This window comes from Anas platyrhynchos, chromosome 24, assembly GCF_047663525.1.
Source record: "Anas platyrhynchos isolate ZD024472 breed Pekin duck chromosome 24, IASCAAS_PekinDuck_T2T, whole genome shotgun sequence".
Lineage (NCBI taxonomy): Eukaryota > Metazoa > Chordata > Aves > Anseriformes > Anatidae > Anas > Anas platyrhynchos.
Window position 1 is genome coordinate 308,839 of NC_092610.1, and position 23,224 is coordinate 332,062.

At 54.0% G+C, this 23,224-nt stretch overlaps 1 protein-coding gene across 3 annotated transcripts in view; it reads left to right on the forward strand.

Annotated features, from left to right (window-relative positions):
- The window catches only part of RUNX3 (RUNX family transcription factor 3), a 59,126-nt gene that overhangs the window by 12,092 nt on the left and 23,810 nt on the right, over positions 1-23,224 (forward strand). The window contains exons 2-4 of one of the 3 annotated variants that reach the window (XM_038167360.2): positions 8,144-8,388; positions 9,443-9,599; positions 14,480-14,584. In XM_038167360.2, the coding sequence (XP_038023288.1) occupies positions 8,144-8,388; positions 9,443-9,599; positions 14,480-14,584 (507 nt within the window). Of the gene's footprint in view, positions 1-7,718; positions 8,389-9,442; positions 9,600-14,479; positions 14,585-23,224 lie in introns of those variants that run through there. The other 2 variants (XM_038167359.2, XM_038167358.2) reach the window with 2 other exon arrangements.

Below are 23,224 nucleotides of genomic sequence, written 5' to 3' on the forward strand. Positions count from 1 at the left end.
TCTGTGTCACTGGTGGAGAACCTTTACTGTTTCTCTGGCTGATTGCCATGGAATCTGCCAGATAAGGCACAAGTCAGGGATCAGTCCCATGGGAATGTTACACAACTTGTAAAGGAAAAGCTGGTCCTAGCCTGGGACCTTGTTTTCTGGGGGGGGGGGGGGGGGAAGCCAATCAGTTGCATTGACAGAAATGTCCAGGGTGCAATTACAGCCCTGGCATTGCAAAAGGGATGCAAGCCAGCCTGAATCTCATTCGTATCATCTGCCTTGAGCTATAAGGTAGTTATAGCTGTGTTTGCCAGCGATTTCATGGCTTAATTTGTAACTGGTGTGATCCTCAGGGAATGGCTGTTGAGTCCCATTGACAGGGCTACACACAGCATCTCCTCGCGTGCTCTGATGTGTCCCCAGAGGCAACTTTACTCTCCAGTGTGAGTTTTGGGGTGGGATGGGCCCCATGGCCTCAGCACCCCGTGGGAGGAGACCTTGCCAGCACTACTGGTCCCCAGAAATTCCGAGGTTCTGGGCAAGCTGCTTGAGTCACAGCCCATGTGAGGTGGACCTGGGGCAATGACCGAATGCAGAGACCTGGGATCTGCCCACAGGGCTCGGCCGGCAGCCGCTGCTGGCTGTTTGCTCATGTTTGTTCCCGTTGCAATGCTGATGTTCTGCAGGGAAGTTAAATGGTTGAGGTGTGTTTGCACTTGCCTATAAAACTGGTTTTGCTGAGATGTGGCACTAAGAGGCTCTATTAGACCTGAAAAGGAAACTGGAGCTCCAGCTGGTTCCAGTTCCAGCTGCAAGATGCTGTCAGTCCCCTCCTGCCCTCACCAGGCAGACAAGCACCTGTTTCTGTCCCTGCCTCCAAGGCGTAGTTGCGGCCATTGCAGCAATATCTAAATCTACGGCCACAGTTTGCTACAAGCCCGGTGCCTTTCACAGCGATATTAGGTGAGAGTGGGAGAACATGAGCACTTCCCAGCATTCACTTTCTCTCTGTTCGTGTTTGACTTCCCCAAATGCGCGGCTCCAGCTGCTGGAGCACGGCGCAGCAGTGTTCAGGGCACTGCGAACACTTCACCCAGCTGGCACGCAGGCACACAGCCTGGCCGCTGCTTTGGTGTGCATGAATGACCCTTCCCAGAGGCTCCGTGTGCAAATCTCAGCCTGCCACAGGAGTACTGTGCACCCATTTGATACCCAGCATCACAGCAACATTTGGGGCCAGACTCATGGGAGCCTCACTGAAAAATGTTCTTTGGGAAACATCATTACACATTGAGTCACCACATGGAGATAAGTGATGGGGCAGGTTTGCCAAAGCACGGCTACTTTCTGAGACAAGAAAGTGCCTTCCAGAGCCTGTTCGTGTTGTGGGAGAGCTGCTTTGCCTGGCACGTGCAGCAGGGTTTCCCTGCACACTGCAGCTGTGTGGGTGCAGGGCTGCCAGCGCCCCAGCCCTTGGCCTGGGAGCCCTTCCGTGACAGCAGCTCCTCAGAGCGCCTCTCCTCGAGCTTAGAAATCATACTGTGTTTTTTTACATCGACCCCGTTGTACTTTTCTTGTCGTCATGTGCCTTTCAGTTCCTCTTTCCACCATCCAGACATTTCCCCTTTTTCTTTCCTTTGGAATTTTTTTTTATTTCTCCCCATGTCGCATTTTGAGTTTTGAAGGGTCTGGCACCAGCCCAGGCTCTGGCAGCACCTGAGGCCTTGTGCACGGCTGTGGCCTGGGCAGTGCCTGGGGCCCGGAGGCTGGAGGCTGCTCCCTTCTCTCCTGGTTTGGGCTGCCTAGGCTCTGAGAGAGGTCCATGCCACATCCCAGGTGCCCTGCGAAAAATTCGGCAGGACTTCAGCCACCTTCCTGCCAACGTGGGAGCGGGCACCGCGGGGGTGTCTCTGTGAAAGATGAGTCCTCACCCCTATAGGGTCTGGCAAGAGGCATTGTACCCCTCTAGACTCCTCAGAAACCCCCAAAGAGACAGAAACTCCACAAACCTTAATAACTCAGAAAAAAAAGCGCTGTGTTTCCAGTTGTTATCCACCTTGGGCATTTTTTTGGAGGAGATGGGATGTCCTTAGGTGCTCCATAACCTTTGCATGAATAGTTCCTTTTCTCTGCATAAACACATTCTTAAAGGAGCATCAGGCTTTCATTCTCCACTTACTTCAACCATCGTACTTCTCTGTTCACTTGTTTAAATCAAGCATAAAGCTCTAACTGTTCTTTGAATATTTATGACTAGTTTTTATCTCATGCCATGCATACAAAACATACTTGATTTCTTTCCTAAAAGTTTTTTCAAGTGCAAAGTTTTAAAAACATGTGGCTTTTATTGCAGGCAGGAATGAATAACAGCATTCCACCAGTAACCACATTAAATGGAACAGTAATATTCATATGCGTAAGGGCAAAAGCTGCCTTGTTTCCTATTTGCAGTTGAACTCTGAAATTAATTAAGAACTAAAAGGATCTGACAGTCATTAGGATCTTTTAAAAAGGAGTGGAAGTGGCAGATGGGACCCATGCTCCAAAAAGCTCGGCTGTGCTATCAATAGCACAGAGGATGTAAGCCCTGAATATGCTCTTAATTGTTGCCGTTGTGAGGAGAGGAGAATCACAGTGCTGAACAATGAAGAATGGCACTTTCGTGACTTCAGAACCACAGGATTCACGTCAATAGCACTCGTGCTCCTAAGTCACTTTGCAGCTTTTGAAAATCTCCTCCCATCATGCTGCACAGAGTACAGGACACCCGCAAAAGTCTGGTGCCAGGGGAGCCGTGCGTTCTGGCTCTCATTGCATGCGGTGTGTAGTGCTGAGAATACCTCAGGAGCAGCGGCATTGCCCGTGATTCACCCCAGTGCGTGCCCCTGGGGCTCAGTTCTCTGGTTCCTGAGTGGTCAAGGATGCGTGTGTGGGTGCACATGCATGTGGAGAGTCTTCCTGGGGATGCTGATTTAAGTAAGGACTGGTATATAATGCGCTGGTGTAAAATGGGGAGAAATGGGAGGACAGGCAAGCCCCAAAGTTGTAAGGAGAGAATGCAACCACTCCTCCAACTGTGGCCTTTCTAGTCCTTCAAATGGTGAAAGAAACCTGGCCCCAGGCAGCCAGGTAGGAATCTCATGTTGATTTTCCTGGGTGGCAGCATTTCATGCCAGGATCCAACACTTTTGCTGGAGTCTTCCTCCTGCTCTGGCTGCTCCATGCAAGGATCCTGGACACCAGGCTCCAGAGCTGCTTATGAAGACAGTGAGGTGGAGCTGGGCAACTGTGGCTCCCATGGGGTTAATGGATGCCCTGGCTCAAATATTGATGTCAAATTGCAGCTCTTGCCTTGTGAGCGGGTGCTGACATAGGTTTTCCTCCCTTCTCTATGGGTGTCACCCAGCCCCGGGGCATACTGGCCACAGAGCAGTGTCTGGTGCAGCACTGCTGGAGTCACCAGCAGGACAGTCTCACAGCAGGTCCCTCGCCCAAGTACAGGCTTCCCAGTGAGTTATGTCTGGGGCAGGCACTGTTTTTTGCGCGCGCACACACACACACACACACACACACACCAGTTTCCCCATATTTCTTCCTTTGAGTGCCACAACTTCCCTCCTGCAGGAGCCTCTGACTGCGGCTCACATAATTGCCTCGTGAGAGCCTGTTTTGTCTGTGACACTCAGGGGTTAAAAATTGTCACCATCATGCACCCCATTGGACCTAGCATCTGTTGTTTGATTTATGAATGAATAGCACGCTCCCTCCCTGCATGCTGCTCTCAGATCCCCTTCCCTTAACTACAAAATAGATCCAGACACCCGCATGGCCCTACTGAGCACTGTGCTCCTGAGACAGAGTTTGTGATGAATTTTTAATAGAAAGCTTCCTATAAGCCTCTGCACTTACTTCCTTGCTGTTGAAGCAAGTGGCTCTGCTGCTAAATAACAGCTCAAATGAATTAAAAACTACAGAGGAGACTGTAAGGGAACTAATCCCAGCAAGTAATGATTTAAAGAGCTGCTGACCTCCCTGCAAATGTGAACAGTAGCTTCAAAGTATTTGAAAAGAGGCCCATGCAAATCCGTGGTCTTATACCACATTAACCTTCCCTGGAGTGAGCAGGGGATGGAGGAATACTCCCCACGTGTCGATATTTCCTGGTTTGCAGAGGAACAGAGTGGTGTGCGCTTCGTTCCTCTCTCTCCATTTCCAGCGCAGCTTCCAGGGCAGTTGCTGTCCCGTTTGGCTCTGTGCTGCAAAGGGAAAGGGCAGGGGCTGGCAGCTGAAAGCCTGGTGTTTCACTCGGACGTGAGTGCCTAACTTTACCCTCCATCACCTGGAGGAGGAGCCCCTCTTTGAGACTGAGGGATAATACAAACGAAAGATAATTCCTGTCAGGCTCAGAGCTTGCTGGTGCCAAGGGTCCCTGTAGCTCTGGGACATGTTTTCTTGCTTGAACACCTCTTTGCTGGAACAGATGCTGAGTTGCTTTGCTGGGCTTTACATGTCTTGGGATGACCAGCCAATCTGAAGTTGGGGAAAGTCTGATTTACCACTGCTCAATGTTTTAGGTTGCATTTTGTGTTGCTGCAAGGCAGTGGCCAGCTTTGTACCTATGCAATGGGGAAGTTCAGGGCCACAAAATGATGCAACAGGTTATGGGAGTGAGCTTGCCTCCCGTTGCTCAGAAGTAAAAAAAAAAAAGTCAGTGTGGGGGATCAGAGGGTGCTGGTGTGAGTAGCTTTTGGGGTGGCTGCAGGGGAGGAGTGGGACATGGTATGCTTCACACCTGGAAATACCCAGCTTGGGTGACTGACTCCAGGTATTTTGGGGAGGCATTTATATGGTACCTTGAGGACACTTAGACGATGAAATTAGGTGTCCTTTTGAGCGTGTTGTTACCAGTATAAGAAGGGGTTCGAGCAATTCATGGACATCAGGGCTGCAAATGGACACTGACATAAGGCAGGAATGTGCCTCCATCATACCTGAAAGTGGAGGTAATAGCAGGAGTGTAGGCTATGGAAATCATCCAGGTTTGTGCCCTCTCTCTGAATAGCATCACCTCTCCTCACCAAAGGATGATTTGGGTTAGACGAAAAAGATTTGCATAAAGCGTAATGAAAAGCAAGAGCCTCCTGGGGAGGACAGTGCTGTGTGGCCACAGTGCTTACAGAGTCCCGGTGCGGAGCAGCTCGTCAGCACACAGCAGCTGGACAAATGCGCGAGGACGGGCTGCTCCTGCCCACCAGCAGGCCCCCAGCTGGGCACTGCCGGGCCCGGGCCCGCCTGTGCTGGGGGACGCCAGCCCCTCCGAACAAGCGCCCAAAACCCGTGAATGGGTTTGATGTGCTCCATGGCAGGTGCTCAGTCCCTCCCTGGCTGCAGTGAATGGATTATATTCTCACTTTGCGGCATCTATAAACAGGAGAAGAACTTGTCACCTCTACTGGTGGGGAGCAGGCTGGGAAGAAGGGGGCTGAGGTGCTGTGTCACTGCTCATGCTCTGTGGGAATGTCAGGTTTTAGGGAGAGACACTTTAAAGGCAAGTTCCCAGCAGAACTTTGAAGAAAATAAAAAATAAAAATAAAAGACAGGACAGGCAGGAAATGTAAAGCCAGTAAACCTAGAAATGAGCATCATGCCGCGGGGAGGCAGCTCTGTCCCACCGGGACCCCCCCACACCGTCCCAGCCCGGTGCTCCGTCTGAGAGCAGCCGGGCGAGGAGGTGGGGGGGGGGGGGGCAACACGGGGGCCCCGGGGCCGCGCCTCCCTCTCCGTCGGGGAGAACCCGCGCCAGCGGGGAAGAACCGAGACCGAAATCACATCGGGGGGGGGGGGGGGGGCGGCAGCAGGACGAGGTCGGCAGCCGCGGCGGGGCTCTGCGACGCCAGAGCAGCGCCGGGCCCCCCGCCCAGCCTCGGCACGGCCCCGGTCCGGGGCGGCAGCGGCCCGGGCAGCCCCGTCGCGGCCGCCCCGTCGCGGAGCCGCCGCGCGGAGCCGCGGCGCCCACCGGCGGCCGTGCGCCCGCACTGCAGCGCTGCCCGCGCCCCGCCGCGCAGGCGTGCCGTGCCCGCCCCCTGCACAACCCCTCCGTGCCACCCCCGAGGGTACCAGGGGGACGGCGGGGATCGAGCCCCGGCCGGCCCCGCCGGGAGGCCACGACAAGCCCGGCCCGCCCGCGGCGCTGCCCAGGGCTCCGCGCCCAGCGGGGGCAGCCGCTTTCTGCGTGCGTCTCCCTCGCGGCTACACGGGGGCAAAAAATAGCAGTGAACGCGGCGGCCCCGCGGCCCGGCGAGCTTTCCCCTAAAAAGGGCAGGATCGCAGCGCCTCCGCGCAGGGAGCCGCCGGGAGACGCCCGGCACGCGGGGGTCGGCGGCCGCCCCCCCGGGCCGGCTCGGGGCCGGTGCTGTCCCCGGCACCGGTGCGGCTTCCGCGGGGCCGGAGCAGCTTCCCTCTGTGCCCCGGTTACCAACGGGGCACCGCCGCGAGGGAACCTCCGATCCTCCCTCCTCTGTCCCTGTTAAATGATGTCTTTGTTCGCTTATTTTGACACACGCAGATTTTGTCTTTCGGTCGTGTCCCCGGCTCGGCTCTTGCCGGCAGCGGAAGGGGAGCCCGGCCTGGGCTCCTCCGCGCCCTGCGGCTTGCGGGGGAAAATGTTTCGGCAGTTCGAGGCGGAATTCGTCAAAATAAGAATTTTCTTTCTTTTAGTTTTAAGGGAAACCGTGCTGCTCCCAGCGCGGAGCCGGGCCGGCTGCGCTCCGCCTCCAGCCCCGACGTGCGGTGCCGGCCCCGAACCTGCGGGAGGCCGCTGAGCCCCCCCCCGCGCCACTCGGGCCCGACCGCGGAGCGCGGAGCTCGTCCCCGCCGCGACCCAGCCGGGCCCCGGGGCAAAGCAATCCCCGCCTCGCCCCTCCGCCGCTGCCCCCCGCCCGGCCCCGGCGCGGCTCGCCTCGCGGCGCGGCGTTTCCGCGGGCAGCCGCAGAGAGCCCGACGCCTTCGTTTTGTTCCTGCAGCACCGGTCGCTTCGCCACGAGTTTTCTCGCCAACGATTCCGGCCGGGGCCGCCGGCCGTGCCCAGACCCGCAGCCCCCGCAGAACGGCCGGGGGCGCCGGGCACCGCGGGCGCCCCGGGACCGCCCGAGGCTGGGGCGGCTTCCAGCTTTGGGGGGCCGGAAAACGGAGGCCGGGGAGCCGCGGCTTGCAGCGCGGTTTGCGGGGCGAGCCGCCCCTCGGCGCGAGCCGGCGGGGCCCAGCGGCGCGGCCTCGGCTCCCCCCGTCCCGCGGTGACAGAGCCGCGCCGGGGGTCGCGGGCGGCGGCACCGGGAGCGCTCCGCGGCGGGGAGAGGAACGGGCCTCGCTCCCTGCCGCGCCACACGGGCACGGCGGCGCCTCCGGCCCCAGCCCGGCCCCACCGCCCCCCAAAAAGCCCCGGCGGCGGCGGCGGCGAGAAGCTGCCGGGGCCCCGACGTGCACCCGGCCGGCCCGGTGGGGCGGGGCTCCGCGGGGACACGCCCGCCTCGAGGGAGACCCCGCCCCCTCGGCGGAGTCACCGCCCCTTTTCCGTGTGACCACGCCCCCGCGCCCCCCAGGAGCCGGCGGGCGGGCGGGGACGAGGCCCCTCGCGGCTGCCCCATTGGCGCGGCGCCCCGTCCTTCAGGCGCGGCCCGCCCCCCCGGGGCCGGCAGTAAATACGGTACCGGGCGGCGCGGCTGGCACTGGGGAGCTGGTTTCGGGGCCGCCCGGCGGAGGGGACCCGCCTGCAGCCGAGCGCGCCCGGCCGCGACGTGGCTGTGCCGGGGCTCCGCGCCGCCTTTCCCCGGGCGGGGCGGGCGGGACCGCAGCGAGGCCTCCGGAGACGCGCCCCGGAGCCGGGCGGGAGGAGCAGCCCCCCCGCGCCGCTCGCCCCGGGCCGCCCCGCCGAGCACGGGAATCTGCCGGGACGGAGCGAGGCGGCGCGGGTCCCGACTGCCGCTGCCCGAGCCGCCCGCGGGGAGCGCCCCCGCCGCGCCCCGCCGCCCCGCCGCGCCCCCCCGCGGGAGCCCCGCCGCAGCCGAGCGGTGGGCGCCGGGCCTCGCCGGGCCCCTCTTCGTCCCCCCCGGCCGCGGCGGTTCCCTGACGCCCGCTGTTGTGATGCGTATTCCCGTAGACCCGAGCACCAGCAGGCGCTTCACACCCCCCTCCACGGCATTCCCCTGCGGTAAGATGGGAGAGAACAGCGGGGCGCTGGGGGCCGCCGCACCGGGCGCCCGGGCGCGACCCGAGGTGCGCTCCGTCGTGGATGTACTGGCCGACCACGCCGGAGAGCTGGTGCGCACCGACAGCCCCAACTTCTTGTGCTCCGTGCTGCCGTCCCACTGGAGGTGCAACAAGACGCTGCCCGTCGCCTTCAAGGTAAGCCGGGAGCTCCGGGGACGGCTGCGGGGCGCCGGGTTCCGCTATCCCCCTCCTGCCCTCCGTTCCGACCCGCTCGCCTCTCTCCCTCCGCCTCTTTCATTTTGACTCGCTCCTGACATCACCTTCACGAGAACCTCTTTTATTATTTTTAATCAAGTCTCCGCATTGCCCTGCGGTCACCGCATCTTAGATATTCCGTACAGTTAGGAGCTCTCAGGCAACTTTGAAGTTTAATGAGACTGGAGGTTAATTACCTTCCCGGGAGAGGGAGAGGGAGGCAGGGAAGGGAGATCTAATCTGCAAGAAGAAAGCGAGGAGCTGGAGCGCCGGCACCGGGTTGCGCTGCCCGGGCCCCGCGTGCCTCCCCGCGGCTCCGCTCCCGCGGGACGGGACGGGGCGGCCCGACGGGGTGCACCGGGATGGGCGGCCCCGCTGCGCGACCGGCGCTGGGGCCGGGGGAACGGGGCCAAGGCGAAAAAAGCGAAAAGAGCAGCGGGAGGAGAGGCGGGGGAATCGGGAGGGGCTGGAGAGCAGGGCCGGGCTCCGGGCAGCCCGGCGAGGCGGGGAGGTTTTTACAAACCGAGTCCCGCTGCCGTGCGCTGTCGCCGGGAGCGCGGGGCGCCGCTCCGCGGACCGGGGCCGCTTCGCTGCCCGCCGGTCGCTTCTCCCCTCGGCGGCCGCTCCGGGACCCCAGGCGCAGCCGCCCCGCGCTCGGCAGCGAGTTTCTCCCGAACCGAACAGAACAAATCCGTAAAGCCGCTGTTCGCCCCTGCCGGAGCCGTGCGGCGGACAGACCCCCGGCACGTGGAAGCCCCTCACTACTTCTTACCCCCCGTTTTAGCTCATTTTCTCCTTCCCCATCCGTTTTTTAGTGTGTGGGTTTTTTTGTTGTTGTTTTGCTGTTTGTTTTTTTTTTTTTTTTCTTCTCGGGGACTCGGATTGCTTTTGGTTTTGGTTTATCTTTGAGGGGGCTTGAGGGGAGAGAAACCGTAGGGCAGGTTAGCTCAGACCGCAGTTAAACTCAGCCTAAAATCCTTTTGTCCTGCCCTAGGTTGTAGCCCTTGGAGATGTGCCTGATGGGACGGTGGTAACGGTGATGGCAGGGAATGATGAAAACTACTCTGCAGAGCTCCGCAATGCCTCCGCCGTGATGAAAAACCAAGTAGCAAGATTTAACGATCTCAGATTTGTTGGGAGAAGCGGCAGGGGTAGGTATCGGCCAGGAAATGGTTGGCCTTCTTATTTGGCTTTTATTTTCTCTAAGAAAAAAAGAAGTTTGTTGTACTTTAACGGCATATGTCTTGTGAGCCAATGGAGGTGGTTTTGCTGCTGCGGGCTGGGCTTGTTGGGCAGGGAGGAAACCTCCAGCACCGAAGTGGTTTTTGAGTGGGCCGTGGGCAGTGGGGCAGTTGGAGGGATGTGGCAGCATCCCCGGCTGCTCCCTGCAGAGCAGATCTAGTGGCGGCTTTGCTCCGCTCCTCCCTGGGGTTTTTCTCTGCTGAGACATCAGGCACAGATGGTGCAGGAAAAGAAACCTTGTAAAACAAATGTGGTGTTGTAATGCAGCCCCTCTCAGGTGCATGGGTTTCACTCAGAAGTGCACATGCATGAACTGGTAGGCAGCCCCAGCCCAAGTACTTCTAAATTTATGGAGAGTCTTCTCAGTGAGATAAGGCAGACAGGTGACTGCTGGAGCCTGGGTCCCCTCTGCCGGTGGATGTACTTGGGGTCTGATGAGGCAATAACCTGCCTTTCTGTTAGCTGTTAAGGGGTGCAAATCAAATGTTTGAAATTCTTATTAGAAGAATAATTCCGTGCTCTGCATGGAGTAGATGCTGTGAGTAGGGTTGCAGAGAGATTCATTCAAATTGCTGTGGGCAGTACCACTGCCAGGGACGCAGGAACTGGGGCAGTTGCAGGTGTGAGTGCCTTTTGGGGAAGATGCGTTTGTTTTTCCCTATGCTTGCTGCACGGGAAACTAGAACAGAAATTTTACCTTCTGTCTCTAGAGACTGGCTCTGTTATTTATCCTTAAACTGATCACAGTACTGGCTTTTTGGAAACAAATCATCAAAGAAATTAGTCCTTGCTATCTGAGAAAAGCAGAACAAATCCCATGAAAATACTGAGAGCCAGTGGGTGTTGAGAGGAGATCCCAGTGTGCCCTTCACTTCTGCACAATTCCTCACAGCCGCATTTCACCTGAATTTCAAGTAATATAAATAGAATTTCAGCATTTCATCACCAATAAACACTACGGACTAAACCACTTAATTGTTAATTTAAATAATAATTAAAAAAAACTATTTTAAATGGACATATGATAGCACTTTCTCAGTCTTTGAATGTACACATACAGTGTCAATTGTATTTTGACTTCTCTGCATTAATTAAAAGCAGTGATGTTAGGAATTATTTGCATGTAATAACTGTTTACTTGTTCCTCTTTATGAAACTTGAATAGTTTACATTCTTTCATACATTTCCTTTTTCCTGTTGGCTCCTTCTCCAAATTGCAGTTTCTTTAAAACTCTCCACTTAACTGGTTGCAGGTTGATGGATGGAAAATGTTTTTCTTTTATGAATTAAGCTTTCATTTCTGTAATCAATTATTCTCTTAGGCTCTTTTCTTTGTTTTTTCATTCTCCTTACACAAATTTCCAAACTGAATGCAACCCAATCTCAACTTGACTCTTGAATTCATTATTAACTTTCCTCCTCTGCAATCCCGAGCTCTGAATTAACAGTAGTTTACAGTCTACTGAAAGTGGCTGGGTGAATTGTCTCCTTCCTCCAGCAGAGTCCTGGTAAATGCTCATTACAGCAGTGGAAACACCTCTGTTGCATCTAGCAGGCTTTGGAGCCAGCAAGAAGTTTTAACTCAAGTGCGGATTTCTTTACCTGTTCTTACGGGATGAGGCTTTGTAGTGTCTGCACAGACCTAACTCCAGCAAGGCTCCCTGGTGCTGTGTGAAACAGGCACAGTGGCGTTTTTTTTTTTGCAGCTGGAAGCGTGTGCTTAGTTCTCTGTGCATGGCTGTGCTTTCTCAGCAAGGGGCTACTTGAGGCATATTTAGTGCTAAAAATCGTTTAAACTGAATTTTTAATCTTAATCTTAATGTCCAGTGTTGGTTTTGTTAATTCTGGTGGAAATCTGAATTTGATGCAGAACATTTTGTTGGAACAGAGTTCTGTGTGTGTAAAGTTTGTGTAAATACGTTGTGTGTAGATGTGTGCTTGTAAACACGCACAGCCTGTGTCCACCGACTAACAGCAAGTCAATGTGCCTGAGCTGCAGGAGAATCACAACCAGCGAGGCTCTTGTTTTGAAAACAGGAGCTGAAGTGGTTCAGAGCCGGCCACTTCTGTTCCTATCGTGTGGGTCACCCAGCACCGTGAGCCGCCCGGGGGCCGGGGAAAAAGCAGGTTCTTACCTCCCCCTCTCCAAAATTACCATCCCCCTGTGCAGGACGAAGGGAGGGGAAAAGGGCCGGGTCCCCGGCTTCGCTCGAATAAAGATTTCTGCTCATATTTCAGCATATAAAATGAAAGCCAAGGGCAAGGGGATGCTGCAGTGTGCGCTGCTCTCCCGGCCAGGGAACATCCCCACGGAGCATCTCTCGGAGCTGCCCGGACCCCCCGAGGGAGCCGGGCTCCTTCTCGAGCCGCCGGCGAGCGGCTGCTGCCGCCCAGGCGCTGGGGCCGGGGAGCGGTGGGAATGAGAAACCACAGCCCGGCTTCCCGAGAAGGCGGGAAATGAGTAAAAATGGTGCTGAGTAATAATCGTCATTTTCAACTCATGGGAGGATTTTTGAGAGCTGTTAGAGACGCAAAATGTCACGGCCGGCTCGGCTCTGCAGCCGTGCTCCCTGCGCAGAGGTGTTTGTATCTGCGGGGAGCAGGGAGTGAAACCGAAAGGCAGGGGAATTGTCGCTTGGAAAAGAACAATAATTAAAATTAAAAAAATAAATAAAAATCACACCTAGTGGGAAGTAGCAGTGCTGAGCACGGAGCTGCGAGCTCCGCTCAGCCCTCGCTGCGTGCCCGGGGTGCTCCCCGCGCTGCGCTCCCACGCGAACAAAAGGGCTCTCTCCCGTTGCCTTCCTTCCCGTGAAATAGCTTCCTAAATAATTTCTTCTAATAATCCTCATCTGTGCACTCGGTTTCTGCAGACATTTTGCTAACAACTACTCTGCTTGTGTCGGCCGTTTTTGTGTGAACGCAGTCCCCGGGAGCCTCCGCGCTCTGCAGGCTGTGGCAGTGTGGCTCTTTGGTGCAGGTCGGCAGCCGGGCTGCTTCCTTGGGGGTTACGTTTTCATTTAGGGGGGTAAAAAAAAAAACAAAAAAACAAAACAACAACAAAAAAAAAAACTCCTTGTGTAGAGAATGAGCTGAAGGTTTGTGCACCGTTTGGGCTTATTTTGAAAGCTGAAGTAGGGCATGGATTGGTTTCTGGCTTTCACAAATCCTTCTTGCCGTCTGCTTTAAAGCCAGCCTTACTCCCCACCCCCCAACACTCCCGTAGAGAAACTTCCCACCTGAGATAACTGCTCAGTGTTCTCTGCAGGAGATAATTTATTTTTCTATTTATTCTTTTTTTTCTTTTCCTGTCTAGCTGTATAAATACCACTGATTTTTACTATGAGCACTCTTAGATCCACCCTTATAGATGGTGGTTGGGATCTGGAAAGCCCTAATCCAGGGAAGAGGGAGAGGAGTCTGTTTCTTGCTCTCGGTGGAGCTGTTTGTGAGTGAAGCGAAGGCTGGAGGAGCTCGCGGGTGACTGCGCGGGCACTTCAGGGCGATTTGTGCTGGGTTTTCTGCCTCCGAAATACCGCCTGCCTTCGAAATCCCGCGGCGATTGCTCTTGGGGGATCGGCTGGCGCGGTTCCCTTGCACGCACACGCAGCCCCCCCGTTACCCGCGGAACTCCCGAACGCTGCGGGGATGCCCCGGGAGGGGGCGGGAGAGCCGAGGCCCTTCCAGGAGGAGCCGGCGCTGCCGAGCCCTGCGCCTGGCGATGGTGTCCCCGACCCGCCTGCAACGGGGGCCGGGCCGGGGGCGTGCTGCTGCTGCCGCTTCTCTCTCTGCACGGGGAGAAAATGCCCTCTGCGATGCCAGAAGCATTTGGGGCTGCAAATGGAAACGTGTTCTGCCAGAAAATGTCACTGTTGTGCTCTCGCAAATTATGGGTTTGGAGAGCTTTTCACCACCTACCTCCCTGCCCCCCACTTTTTTTCCCCAATAATTAAAAAAGTGAAAAGCTCAGTGCGTCAAAAGCATCACTAAAAGCCCACCATGATGATGTAAGAAATCTTTTTTTCTGGCAGCGTGTTCCTGCTCTCTATTTGGGGCTGGGGGAATGGGAACAGAAGGACAGTCCCCCCAGTCCATGGGGCCACGTGTGTGGTGGCCAGTCCTGGTGCACAAAGCTGGACATACTTGGTGCAGGCTTTGCAGCTTCCAGTTTCTGCTGCAGCCTGGCATAAGCACATGTGGGCTGTGTGCCGCAGGTGCCCCCATGGCCAAGAGCCCCATGTAGCTCCCCTCCAAACCTACCTGTGTAGGTGCCTCTGCAGGGCCACAGCCACCAGTTTTACCCAGCAAATGCCATCATCCATCACATCTAAACTGATGTGATGTTGCCTGATTTTTCCTCTAGGAGTATTCCATGGGTGCCAGGACCCAAATATGGCCCTTGCAGAGAGGATCCACTGTGCAGTGCTGCATTTTGGGGCTGGATTCCCATGGGAAAAAGGGAAATGTCCAAACAGGGAGGCAATGGGAAGCTGCTGTGATATTGGGATAGGGGAGGGGAAGGGGGACAAGTGACTTTTCTGTCCATGAAGGTTCAGGCTCCTGCTCTGAACCAGGCCCAAGTCTGTCTTCACTGCAGCCAGCTGAACCCCAGCGGGAGGTGGCTGAGCTTTGTCTCGACAATAATGTCTTATAACGTTAACTGATATGTGTGCTGGAGTTTGGTGTATGCAGATGTTTGTGTCTGAGTTTTCTCCAGCAGGAGCAATTTACTCTCAAAGGAGCTGAACGTATGTGAATATCCTCTTTTTCTCTCCCCCCCTTCCCTTAGGAAAAAGCTTTACCTTGACGATCACAGTGTTCACCAACCCCACCCAAGTTGCTACCTATCACCGAGCCATTAAAGTGACTGTAGACGGACCCCGGGAGCCACGAAGTAAGTTATGTTTTATTTGGCTGCTGAGCAGTGGGGGGGTGTCACAGGGGGCTGAACTTTCCCTGGCCACGCGGGTGAAGGATGCCTCTGCAGCCGGGACAGCTGCCTTTCGCAGCACACAGAGCAAAGATGACGGTGTGGTCAGGCAAACCCCAGGAGTGTGCCCAGATTGTCTTCATTTTCTTTTTCTCCATGGAGCACCACACGTGTCCTGCCTGCTGCTTGTTCCCTCTTGCTGTGCTCTGTGTCCCCCAAGGTCTGTGCGGTTGTACAGCCCTGCTCCTTGTGGCACTTGGGATGCAGTAGAAATGACAAAGGCTCAATCCTGGGGGTGTGCAAGGCATTTTTGGGGTGGGGGGAGTTATGAAGCTGGAGATGCTGTGCCCTGCTTCAGAGGCTGAATTTCTGATTAATAACACGTTTTCAGGTTTCCCTTGCTCTGTGCTTCTCTTTGCCTGTCTGTCCACATGGGCCCAGGAGAGCTCGCAGGGTACCTTCCCCTTCTGTTTGTTGGCAGTTTCACTTTCAGGTTGTCAAAGCCTCTGGCTGGCAGTGGCCACTGATGGAGGCTGCATTGCTTGAGAAAACCAAGCAGACGATTCAACTACAGAACTATCTTTCTGTTGTGATCAAGAAGGGTCTTCTGGATATTGCAGGGCTGGCAGTGTCTCTGCAATGGCAGCTGCAGACTGGCTGCACTCAGTTGATTTTTGGAGTTGGGGTGGCTTAAGTTCATCTTGGAGTGCCTCTCCTATGATCAGAGGAGACTGGGGAAATGCTCCGATAATGTCAGCAGGAGGATTGTCCCTCTTCCTTGAGTACTTGCTTGTCAGGACCCCTGTGAGGTGGGGTCCCAGGACCTCGTTCCCAGCCCTCTGTTGCTGTCCTTCTGCTCCAGCTCTGCCTTCCTGCGTGCTCAGCACCACCCTGGGCACTATAAAGCAGAGTTTGTTCGCTTAGCATGTAAAGCTGTCAGTGCCCAAATTTAAGGGAAACAGTTTGATCCTTCTAAATATGCTTTAGAAAATATTTTCTGTTGATGCTGTCACTGGGCCATCGGCACCCCTTGATGTCAGGCTAGGTCAAGGCTGTTACCTCTGCAAGACAGTTTTATTTGCCTTGTTTTTTGATTTTTTTTGTCCCCTTTTAAATTTTTTTCTTTTTTTCCCCACCCTTTTTTTTTTTAGTGTTGGAGCTTGGGGTGTTAGAAACCTTATATAAGCCCATTGGGCTGCTGGTCTGGAGTGCTTGTTTGCAGAGATAGTACCTAGGCAGTGCGTTTTTTTTTGTTTGTTTGTTTGTTTTTTAGTGTTTTGTTTTTTAAACCATAAGCATAAGGCGTGTCCCTGTTACAGTGCTGTGGCACTGGAGAGCAAACATGGGTCGTGGTAGGCACTGCAAATACCTGGGAATGGGCAATCTAGGCTGGGCGGCAGAAAGCAGGCAGGGTTTGGGCAGGGAGTTGCACAACTGTTCCATGTCAGGAATAGAAACCAGGTCTCCTGACTCCTGGCTCAGCCCCTTGTCTGCTGCATCAGATCGCCTTTCTAATAATAATAATCATCATCACCATCACCATCATAGGGAATATATAAATAATAATACAAGGCAAGATAGTTACTACTCTTAGCGTTTGGTTGGCTCTGACTTCACCAACGCTCAGTACTTGCCAAAACCAAGCTGAATCATACCCACTCCTCCTTTTGAATTTCAACACGATGGTTGATCATTACTGATCTTTAATTTAAACTTTCTGATACGGAGGCACAGGATTTGTAACTAGGCAGGGAGCTGTGGGTTTGAGCCATGGACGCTCTTGGCCTTGGTGCTGTGCCTTCATTTTGCACAATTAGCTAAAACCTGAGGATGGGGCAGCTGGCCCTGACTCTTGCTTGGTTTGCCTGGGGGATGCCGTCCTGGCGTGCAAGGTCAGCAGTTTGCTGTTGTGTGTTTTTTTTTTTTTTTTTTTCTCTGATTTGTGTACCTCATAATGTTTGTGCTGACGATTTGGGCTCTTTAAAGAGCTCTGTGTCGTATTTATTTGTTGCTTATTTCCTTGTCTTGTGTGGATCCTAAAGGTCAATCTTTTTTCCTCATCCCTGTACTACCAAACGCCCTCCTCCCCCTAAATCCTATGAATTACTGATCTGAAGAGTTAAAACCTAAGCTGTAGTTTTTCTGCTATTTGCAGATGGTCATAGGTTTGTTGGCTGCAAAGGTCATATTTGTAAGCTCTGGGTCAAACTGGGAATTCACTCCTGTCTTGTGAAAATACAGTCTTACACTGTATGGGAAAAGTTTTTTTGTTTTTAAAGTTCTCTCCTTTGTCATACTTCATTGGTTTTAATTTTCTAATTAACCTGAAATTTAAAAAAATAAAATTACATTTGTCCCTTCCTCTCCCTGCACTCCTGTCCCTGCAGAAATCCTGGCTGTAGAACGATGCTGGCCCACCTGGTCGTGGAAACCAAAGGTGGTTTTCCTGGGTAACCTGCCACTGGGTGGCTCTCTGGGATAGCACCCCTGGGTGCACCCGGCACCTGCTGGGAAGGGAGCTGGAAAGGCTCCGGTAACAACCATCTCTGGCCATGCATGACAGCTTGTGCTCTCCTCCCGTGCTTGGTTTTGGGAGGTGAGAACCACCAGCAGGACTTGCAATTATTTTTATACATGCACGGATATTACATAGGTGCATTTATAGATGTAAATATATAAGTAAAAATATTTTTTCCCCTTCTTGGCTGCCCTGTTGCAAATGAGAAGGATGTGGTGCATAGCGGCTCCTCTTGTGCAGGACTGGTGTTGGCTGGTGCTGGAGGCTGGACACGGCTGGGGAGGGGCTGTTGTGATCGTGCGGAAAAGCATCCTTCATACGGAAAGAATTGGCCATTTGTCTTGGTATCCTGGGAAAGCCCTGGGCATCATCTTCTCAGATGCGGTGAAATTCCTCCAGCAAACGTTCTCGTGGGGTTTTTGGCCAGAAACGCGGCTCTGCTCCACGCCCCACCTCTGAGCTTCCCATTCATCTTCCACCCCTGTCCCATCACTTCATCTCAGCCCTTGAGCAAGTCTTTTAACTAAAGCTTTGCCCAGAAAACATCTGAGGAGTTTGAAATCAAGTTGAGTTGGGTGAGAAACTGCAGGGAACCGAGTTGCAGCCAGAGCCCGTTGCGGGGCCAGTGGTTAAAACCCGGATGGGGAGACTGGGAGAGCCAGACCGATGTGTTGAAGACACCCAGATGTGCTTGTTTGGAGGACCCATGGTGAAACTGTGGGTCACAGCCCACAATAAAGTGAAGAGTAGGGTCAGGCTGTGCACAAGGCTGGTAGCAGCAGTGGCTTTGGTCAAGTGCTCATGTTGGCTGTGGTTCATGAGCATCTCCTGCAAGCCATGATGCAGGCTTGCTCCCAAGTTCCCTGCTCACTCATTCCATTATTTTTTTTATTTTTTTTTTGCTCTGCTTCATTGTGGGTTAGATCTGGAGAGATCAAGGACACTCTTTCAAGTTGACACCTTAGCTCTAAACAAATGGTGCATTGGGTGCCAAGTGTTGACATACTTCGTACAAACAGGAAGTAATAAAATATCTGAACTTCCTGTGGAATTTCCTTCTCCCCCCTCCCTTCTCTTTATTTAGCAAAAACCTGACTTAGTTGAGCTGCAATCCTTGTGCAGTCTCTCGCATCCACGCCTGCTTGCAAAATAATCCACAGAAGGCAGAACACAGAAAAATGAATAGCTGGAAGCTATGCAGTAATGTTTAGTCTATGCCTGGGTAAATGAGAGCATCTCCAGGGCCTCCCCCCTCACACCTACCTGTTGGGTGCCTTCCCCTTCCTTTCCTACAGCTCTTCCCTCTTGCCTTCTGTCACTTCTTGTCAACCCTTTTCACTTGCTGTCCTCCTCCCAGCTCACCCCTTGCAGCAATAGTTGCTTTTTGTCCCATCTCCTGAGAACTCTTGTGCAAAGTCCTTCTTTTTTCCTTCAGTGTCTTTAACTTGCTCTGACTTTTCCTGCTGCTGTTCATCTTTCCTTAACCTCCCTGTATAAAGTCCTTTAGCTCTTAACCCCTTGTTTCTTGTTTCTACCCTGTCCCTGCTGTCCTGGCCACTGTGAGGAGCAAAGGGCACCCACAGCAGATGTGATCACCCATCCATAACCCTTGTGGGGCTGTATGTAAATGTCCAGCTGTGTTCACTGGGGGTGAAAACCACCCCTCTGGCTGTGAGTGGGTGTCGATCCCTGAGCATGGGTGCTGTGGAGGTGGGCAAGGTGCAGGGCAGCTGTGCCAGGATGTCCGGAGCCCTCTCTGCTCATGTGGTGAGGACCTGGACCGCTTGGAGGATAAGGTCTGTTCCTGAGGTTCGGTGCTGGCCAAGCTGTACACATCTGGCTTTTTTTCCCCCGTCACTGCCCCAGCAAAAAAAGCATGTGGAAGAGGGAGCAGGCATGGGGCTGAGGTGCCAGCACAGACCCACTTGCTTTTACACTGCGGCTTTTACACTTCTGTCCTGAATGAGTGACGGAAAGGAGGATGAGGGCAGGAGGGGCTGTACCTTGGTTTTCCATGGCTGAGGAGCGGGATGGCAGCGGGGTTCCTGCCTTCCCCCCTCCCTGGTCAACCAACAGGCCATGGCTAGGAACAGCAAAGCAAGCGCACATGGTTGGTGGGGGCCACTGGGCAGCGAGTTGGTGTCTGTTGCTTTTGGTCATGTCCCTGCTTGGTGTGACCACAGTAAGCATGTCCCTGTGCTGCGCAGTGTCTGCTGGGCTTGGAGTGGGAGGGGACAGATGATCAGTGCCAGGCTCACCTCCACCTAGCAAAAACATTTAGGCTCCTGCTCCCCACCACGCTGACCCTGCAGGGACTTCCTGGCTGGGCCTATCCTGTACAGGCACGAGGTGTCCCCTCCTTGGCCACCTTTCCAAAAGGCTCCTTCCTCACATCCACTGGAAACACATGCTGGGAGCAGAGCCCCTGCCGTGGGTGCAGCGTGTGGCCGTGGTTCTGCTGTGCCCCGAGCACCCGCTCCCCCCTCGCACAGCACATAGCTGGCGGGTGGAAAGGCTTCTCACCTCCCACGTTTCTGAGTTGTTTCCAAGAACCACTGGTTTCTGCTTTGATATTTTTAAGAGCCTCGGCTGGGTGAGGGTTTCCCTCTCCGCCTGTCCCCTGCGTGTGATGTCAGTCCAAGCTGCAGCACAGCCACGCATTCTCAGCAGGGAAGTGAAGAGCGTGGGGTCTGCAGAGGGTAGCAACCTTCCTTCCTGCAGATGGGAACGCTGTTCCTGTGCAAGGTGTTAATGGGAGAGAGAAGAAAGACTAACTGGTAATGCCAGGTACCTCAAGACCCTCTCTAAAAGCATTTCTTCCAGCACCGCCTGCACTGCCCAGGTAGCAGCTAAGGAAGAGAAAGGGTTGTATCAGCATTTACTTGAGATGATGCATACCTTGCTGTGGCTTCTCTATCCACCTTGAAGCTGCACTGATAAAAAACCAGCGCCCTGAACCACCCCGTCCTGCGCTGGACCCGCCAGCCTGGACACACCTCGGCTCCACTGCCCACACCCCAATCTCGCCGCCTCCATCTCGGTTCTCATCCCACGCCCAGCGCCTCTCTGGCCCCGGCACCTCAAACATCGGCGCCTCCACAAACCACCCTGGAAAAGCTGCTTTCTTGCTTTTATTTATTTTTAAGGTGTGTCTGAATCGATTTTCTTGAATTCTGAGGGTTCTGTTTGTTTTTTTATTCTATTCTCAGTGGATGCTCCAGATTGAAGCAGAGAGAAAGAGGGTACACAGGGCTGTGCTAGTGAGGAAGGCGATCCCCCCCAGAACTCCCCGTCCTCGTGGCTCCCTCGTGGCCACGATCTGTTTCTAGCTGTAAATCTGAGATTTACAGCTAGAAACAGCAAAACTTGAAAACCTGTTCTATGCAGGGAAGGGAAAAGAAGTGCAATATTTCACCCCGCTAGTCAGAATAAGCTCTGTAGAGACCCCAGTATGATGGTAGCAACTAGAAATCACCAGGTATCTGCTATAAGATGGTGCTGAGCCTAATCTGAGCCTCCATTCCTGCTAAAATTTACCTGCAGGCTTAGGGCAGGGGGCTGTGAGGCTGAGCACCTAGGGTTTTGCACTTGCTGTGGGCTCTGTTGGGAGGTTTCAATACTTCAGTTTGTGTGGTTGTGGGGCAGAGTTGGTCGATGTGTCCCTGCAGCAAGCAGTCTCTGTTCAGCACCGGGTTCGACCCCAAAACCAACTCCACTCCTTGAGCACCTCTGTAGCCCCAGGCACGGTGGGGATTTATTTATTTGAAGATGAAGGCAGTTTGCCCAGACCTGAGGCTGTGCTGCGCGGCAGCTGGGTGAGGCCGAAGAGCTGAGTCAGCCCGTCCGTGCTCTCCAGCATCTGGGGCTGACGTGAGGGCTGTTGGTGGTGGGGTCTTCCTCAGGGCCCCCAGTGGTGCAACTTGCCAGGCTTGTGTTGGCTTTTTCTAGGATATGGCCATCCTGTGCAAAACTGATTCCTTTACCTGCATCATGGTTTCATGCCTTAATGGCTTAAATGCCATAAAAAATACAAAAGTGTGTTTAATATATTGTGGTGTTGGTTATTTACTTGCAGACTTCTGGTTTATAATATATCTGGCCAGATTTCTGACTCCGCAGTAATTGTAGCAGACAGCACCTCTGTAGGACTTCCCTCACCTGCACCATTTGGGGGCAAAAAAAAAAAAGAGAAAGATAAAGCAGAAACATTCTGATTACCTCTGAGAAATTTGGCTGTATGGGGGTTGTACTATGAAGTTAAACGGTCCATGCATTCGCTCCTCACATCCTGGCCCCACTGTAAGGTGTGCTTCAGAGAAGGAAATTGCTGGAGAGGAAGAGCTGCTACCAGCAAGCGGGGTGATGCCGGGCGCCTGCCCATGGGGACGCAGCTCTGCTGCCTGCCAGCCCAGCGGTGGTTTTGGAAGGATGATTTCAGGATGTTTTGTCGCGTGGACCTGCGCTGCAGAGGGATTTGCATAAATCCACACCACGCTTCCTCCGCAAGGGAAAAAGTGTCAGTTGTCTCATGGTTTCGAAGCAAAATGAGATGCGAGAGGGACCCGTAGGGCAGTGCTGTGGGGAGGCTCGGGGAGGTGTTGCAGCCCCTGGCTCCGTGAACCTGGGTGGCGGAACAAAACCCGTGGTGTTCCCATGCCTGTGACACGGGGTGCCAGGATCTGCTGCATAGTGGACATGGTGTGCGTTAGCAAGGGACAGCTAAAACCAGCTGGGGAGTAGAGAGGAGAGGAATGCAGCCAAGCAGAGTGACAGGGCGGAGGCAAAAAAAGGAGTAAGGACAAAGTGATCCTCTATCGCAATCTTACTGTGGGCAGTCTTGGGACCCCGTGGTCTGCAGCTTGCCCAGGGCCATGGCAGTGACGCCCCACGTTTGCTGTGCCTTTTGTCCTCAGAGATGTGATTTTGTCTGGAAAGCCCTTGGAGAAGAGATGATAAATTATTACAGGGTCTATTGCTTTTCTGCTCGAATTCATACCAGGACTTGGGCTGCGTTGTGCCAGGATTATATGGTTTCAGATCTTTATCTTGGCAGAAAGGGTTTCTCAGGGGGGATACATGAAACTTGCCTTTGAGATATTTCTGTAATTAAAACCAGGATTGTTGCTTAAGTGCTCCCGTGGGGTGATAGTTTGGGGTATTATTAGGGTCTTTTGTTTTTTTCCCCTGCTTGTCCTAAGCTAGATATAAATAAACAAATGTTTCCCAGTCTGTCCGGGAACTATTTAAAAAAAAAAAAACTGTAAATAAATCAAACCAACAAGATCATTTAAATAAATGACCTCACCACTTCCTGGACAGTCACTTGTTGATTGTAAAATTGCTATCATTTTTTATAATTTAGAGTGCAGTGCTTAAACTAGGGTGATTTCCCACTTCTTAAGACCTGTCCCCTTCCCTAGAGAGCAGAGGAGGAAATCCTGAGTGACAGTTTCTTGCTTCCATTATTAACTGTTTGCTCTGGATACACTTCAGCTTGCGAGATGAGCCCTCACAGAAGCCCAGCAGCTGCTCCCTGCACTGGCCCCTGGCCCAGCGGTGGTGCAGCCCTGGGCATGCTGGGCAGCCACTGGAAAGCTCCCTGGCCTCTGTTCCTGCTCTGCCACACAGATCCTGCCCCCCTGGAGGCTCCTACCTGGAGGAGCAGAAGGGTCTTCGAACAGGGCATGAGATCTTCAGAGTGTCATGAAACAAAGCACGTGTGTGAAATCCTCAGAAAAATGCAGCATATCCTAATGTTTTAGTTCTACTGCTGTTTTCTTATATTGTCCCTTAAAGCTGTCATCATGGGGCACTTGCATGGAGGGTGCCTCCTGCACGGAGACCAGCCTGCGCCATCCCACCCTTCCATGTCCTGTTTGCTCTTTGAATGGAGAAAAATGAAAAGCCAATGTTGGTTGGGATGATGGCTGGGCCTTGGTGCTGTCACTGCACGCCCTGAGCAGCGATGCACCTCCTATTCCTGCCCCATCCACCAGGTCCCTTCAATTTTCCCTGGTGCCCTGTTCGCCAGGGGCCGGGCAGGAGGTCAGGGCTGGGGCCAGGGCTGAATCCGCACAGCTCAGGTG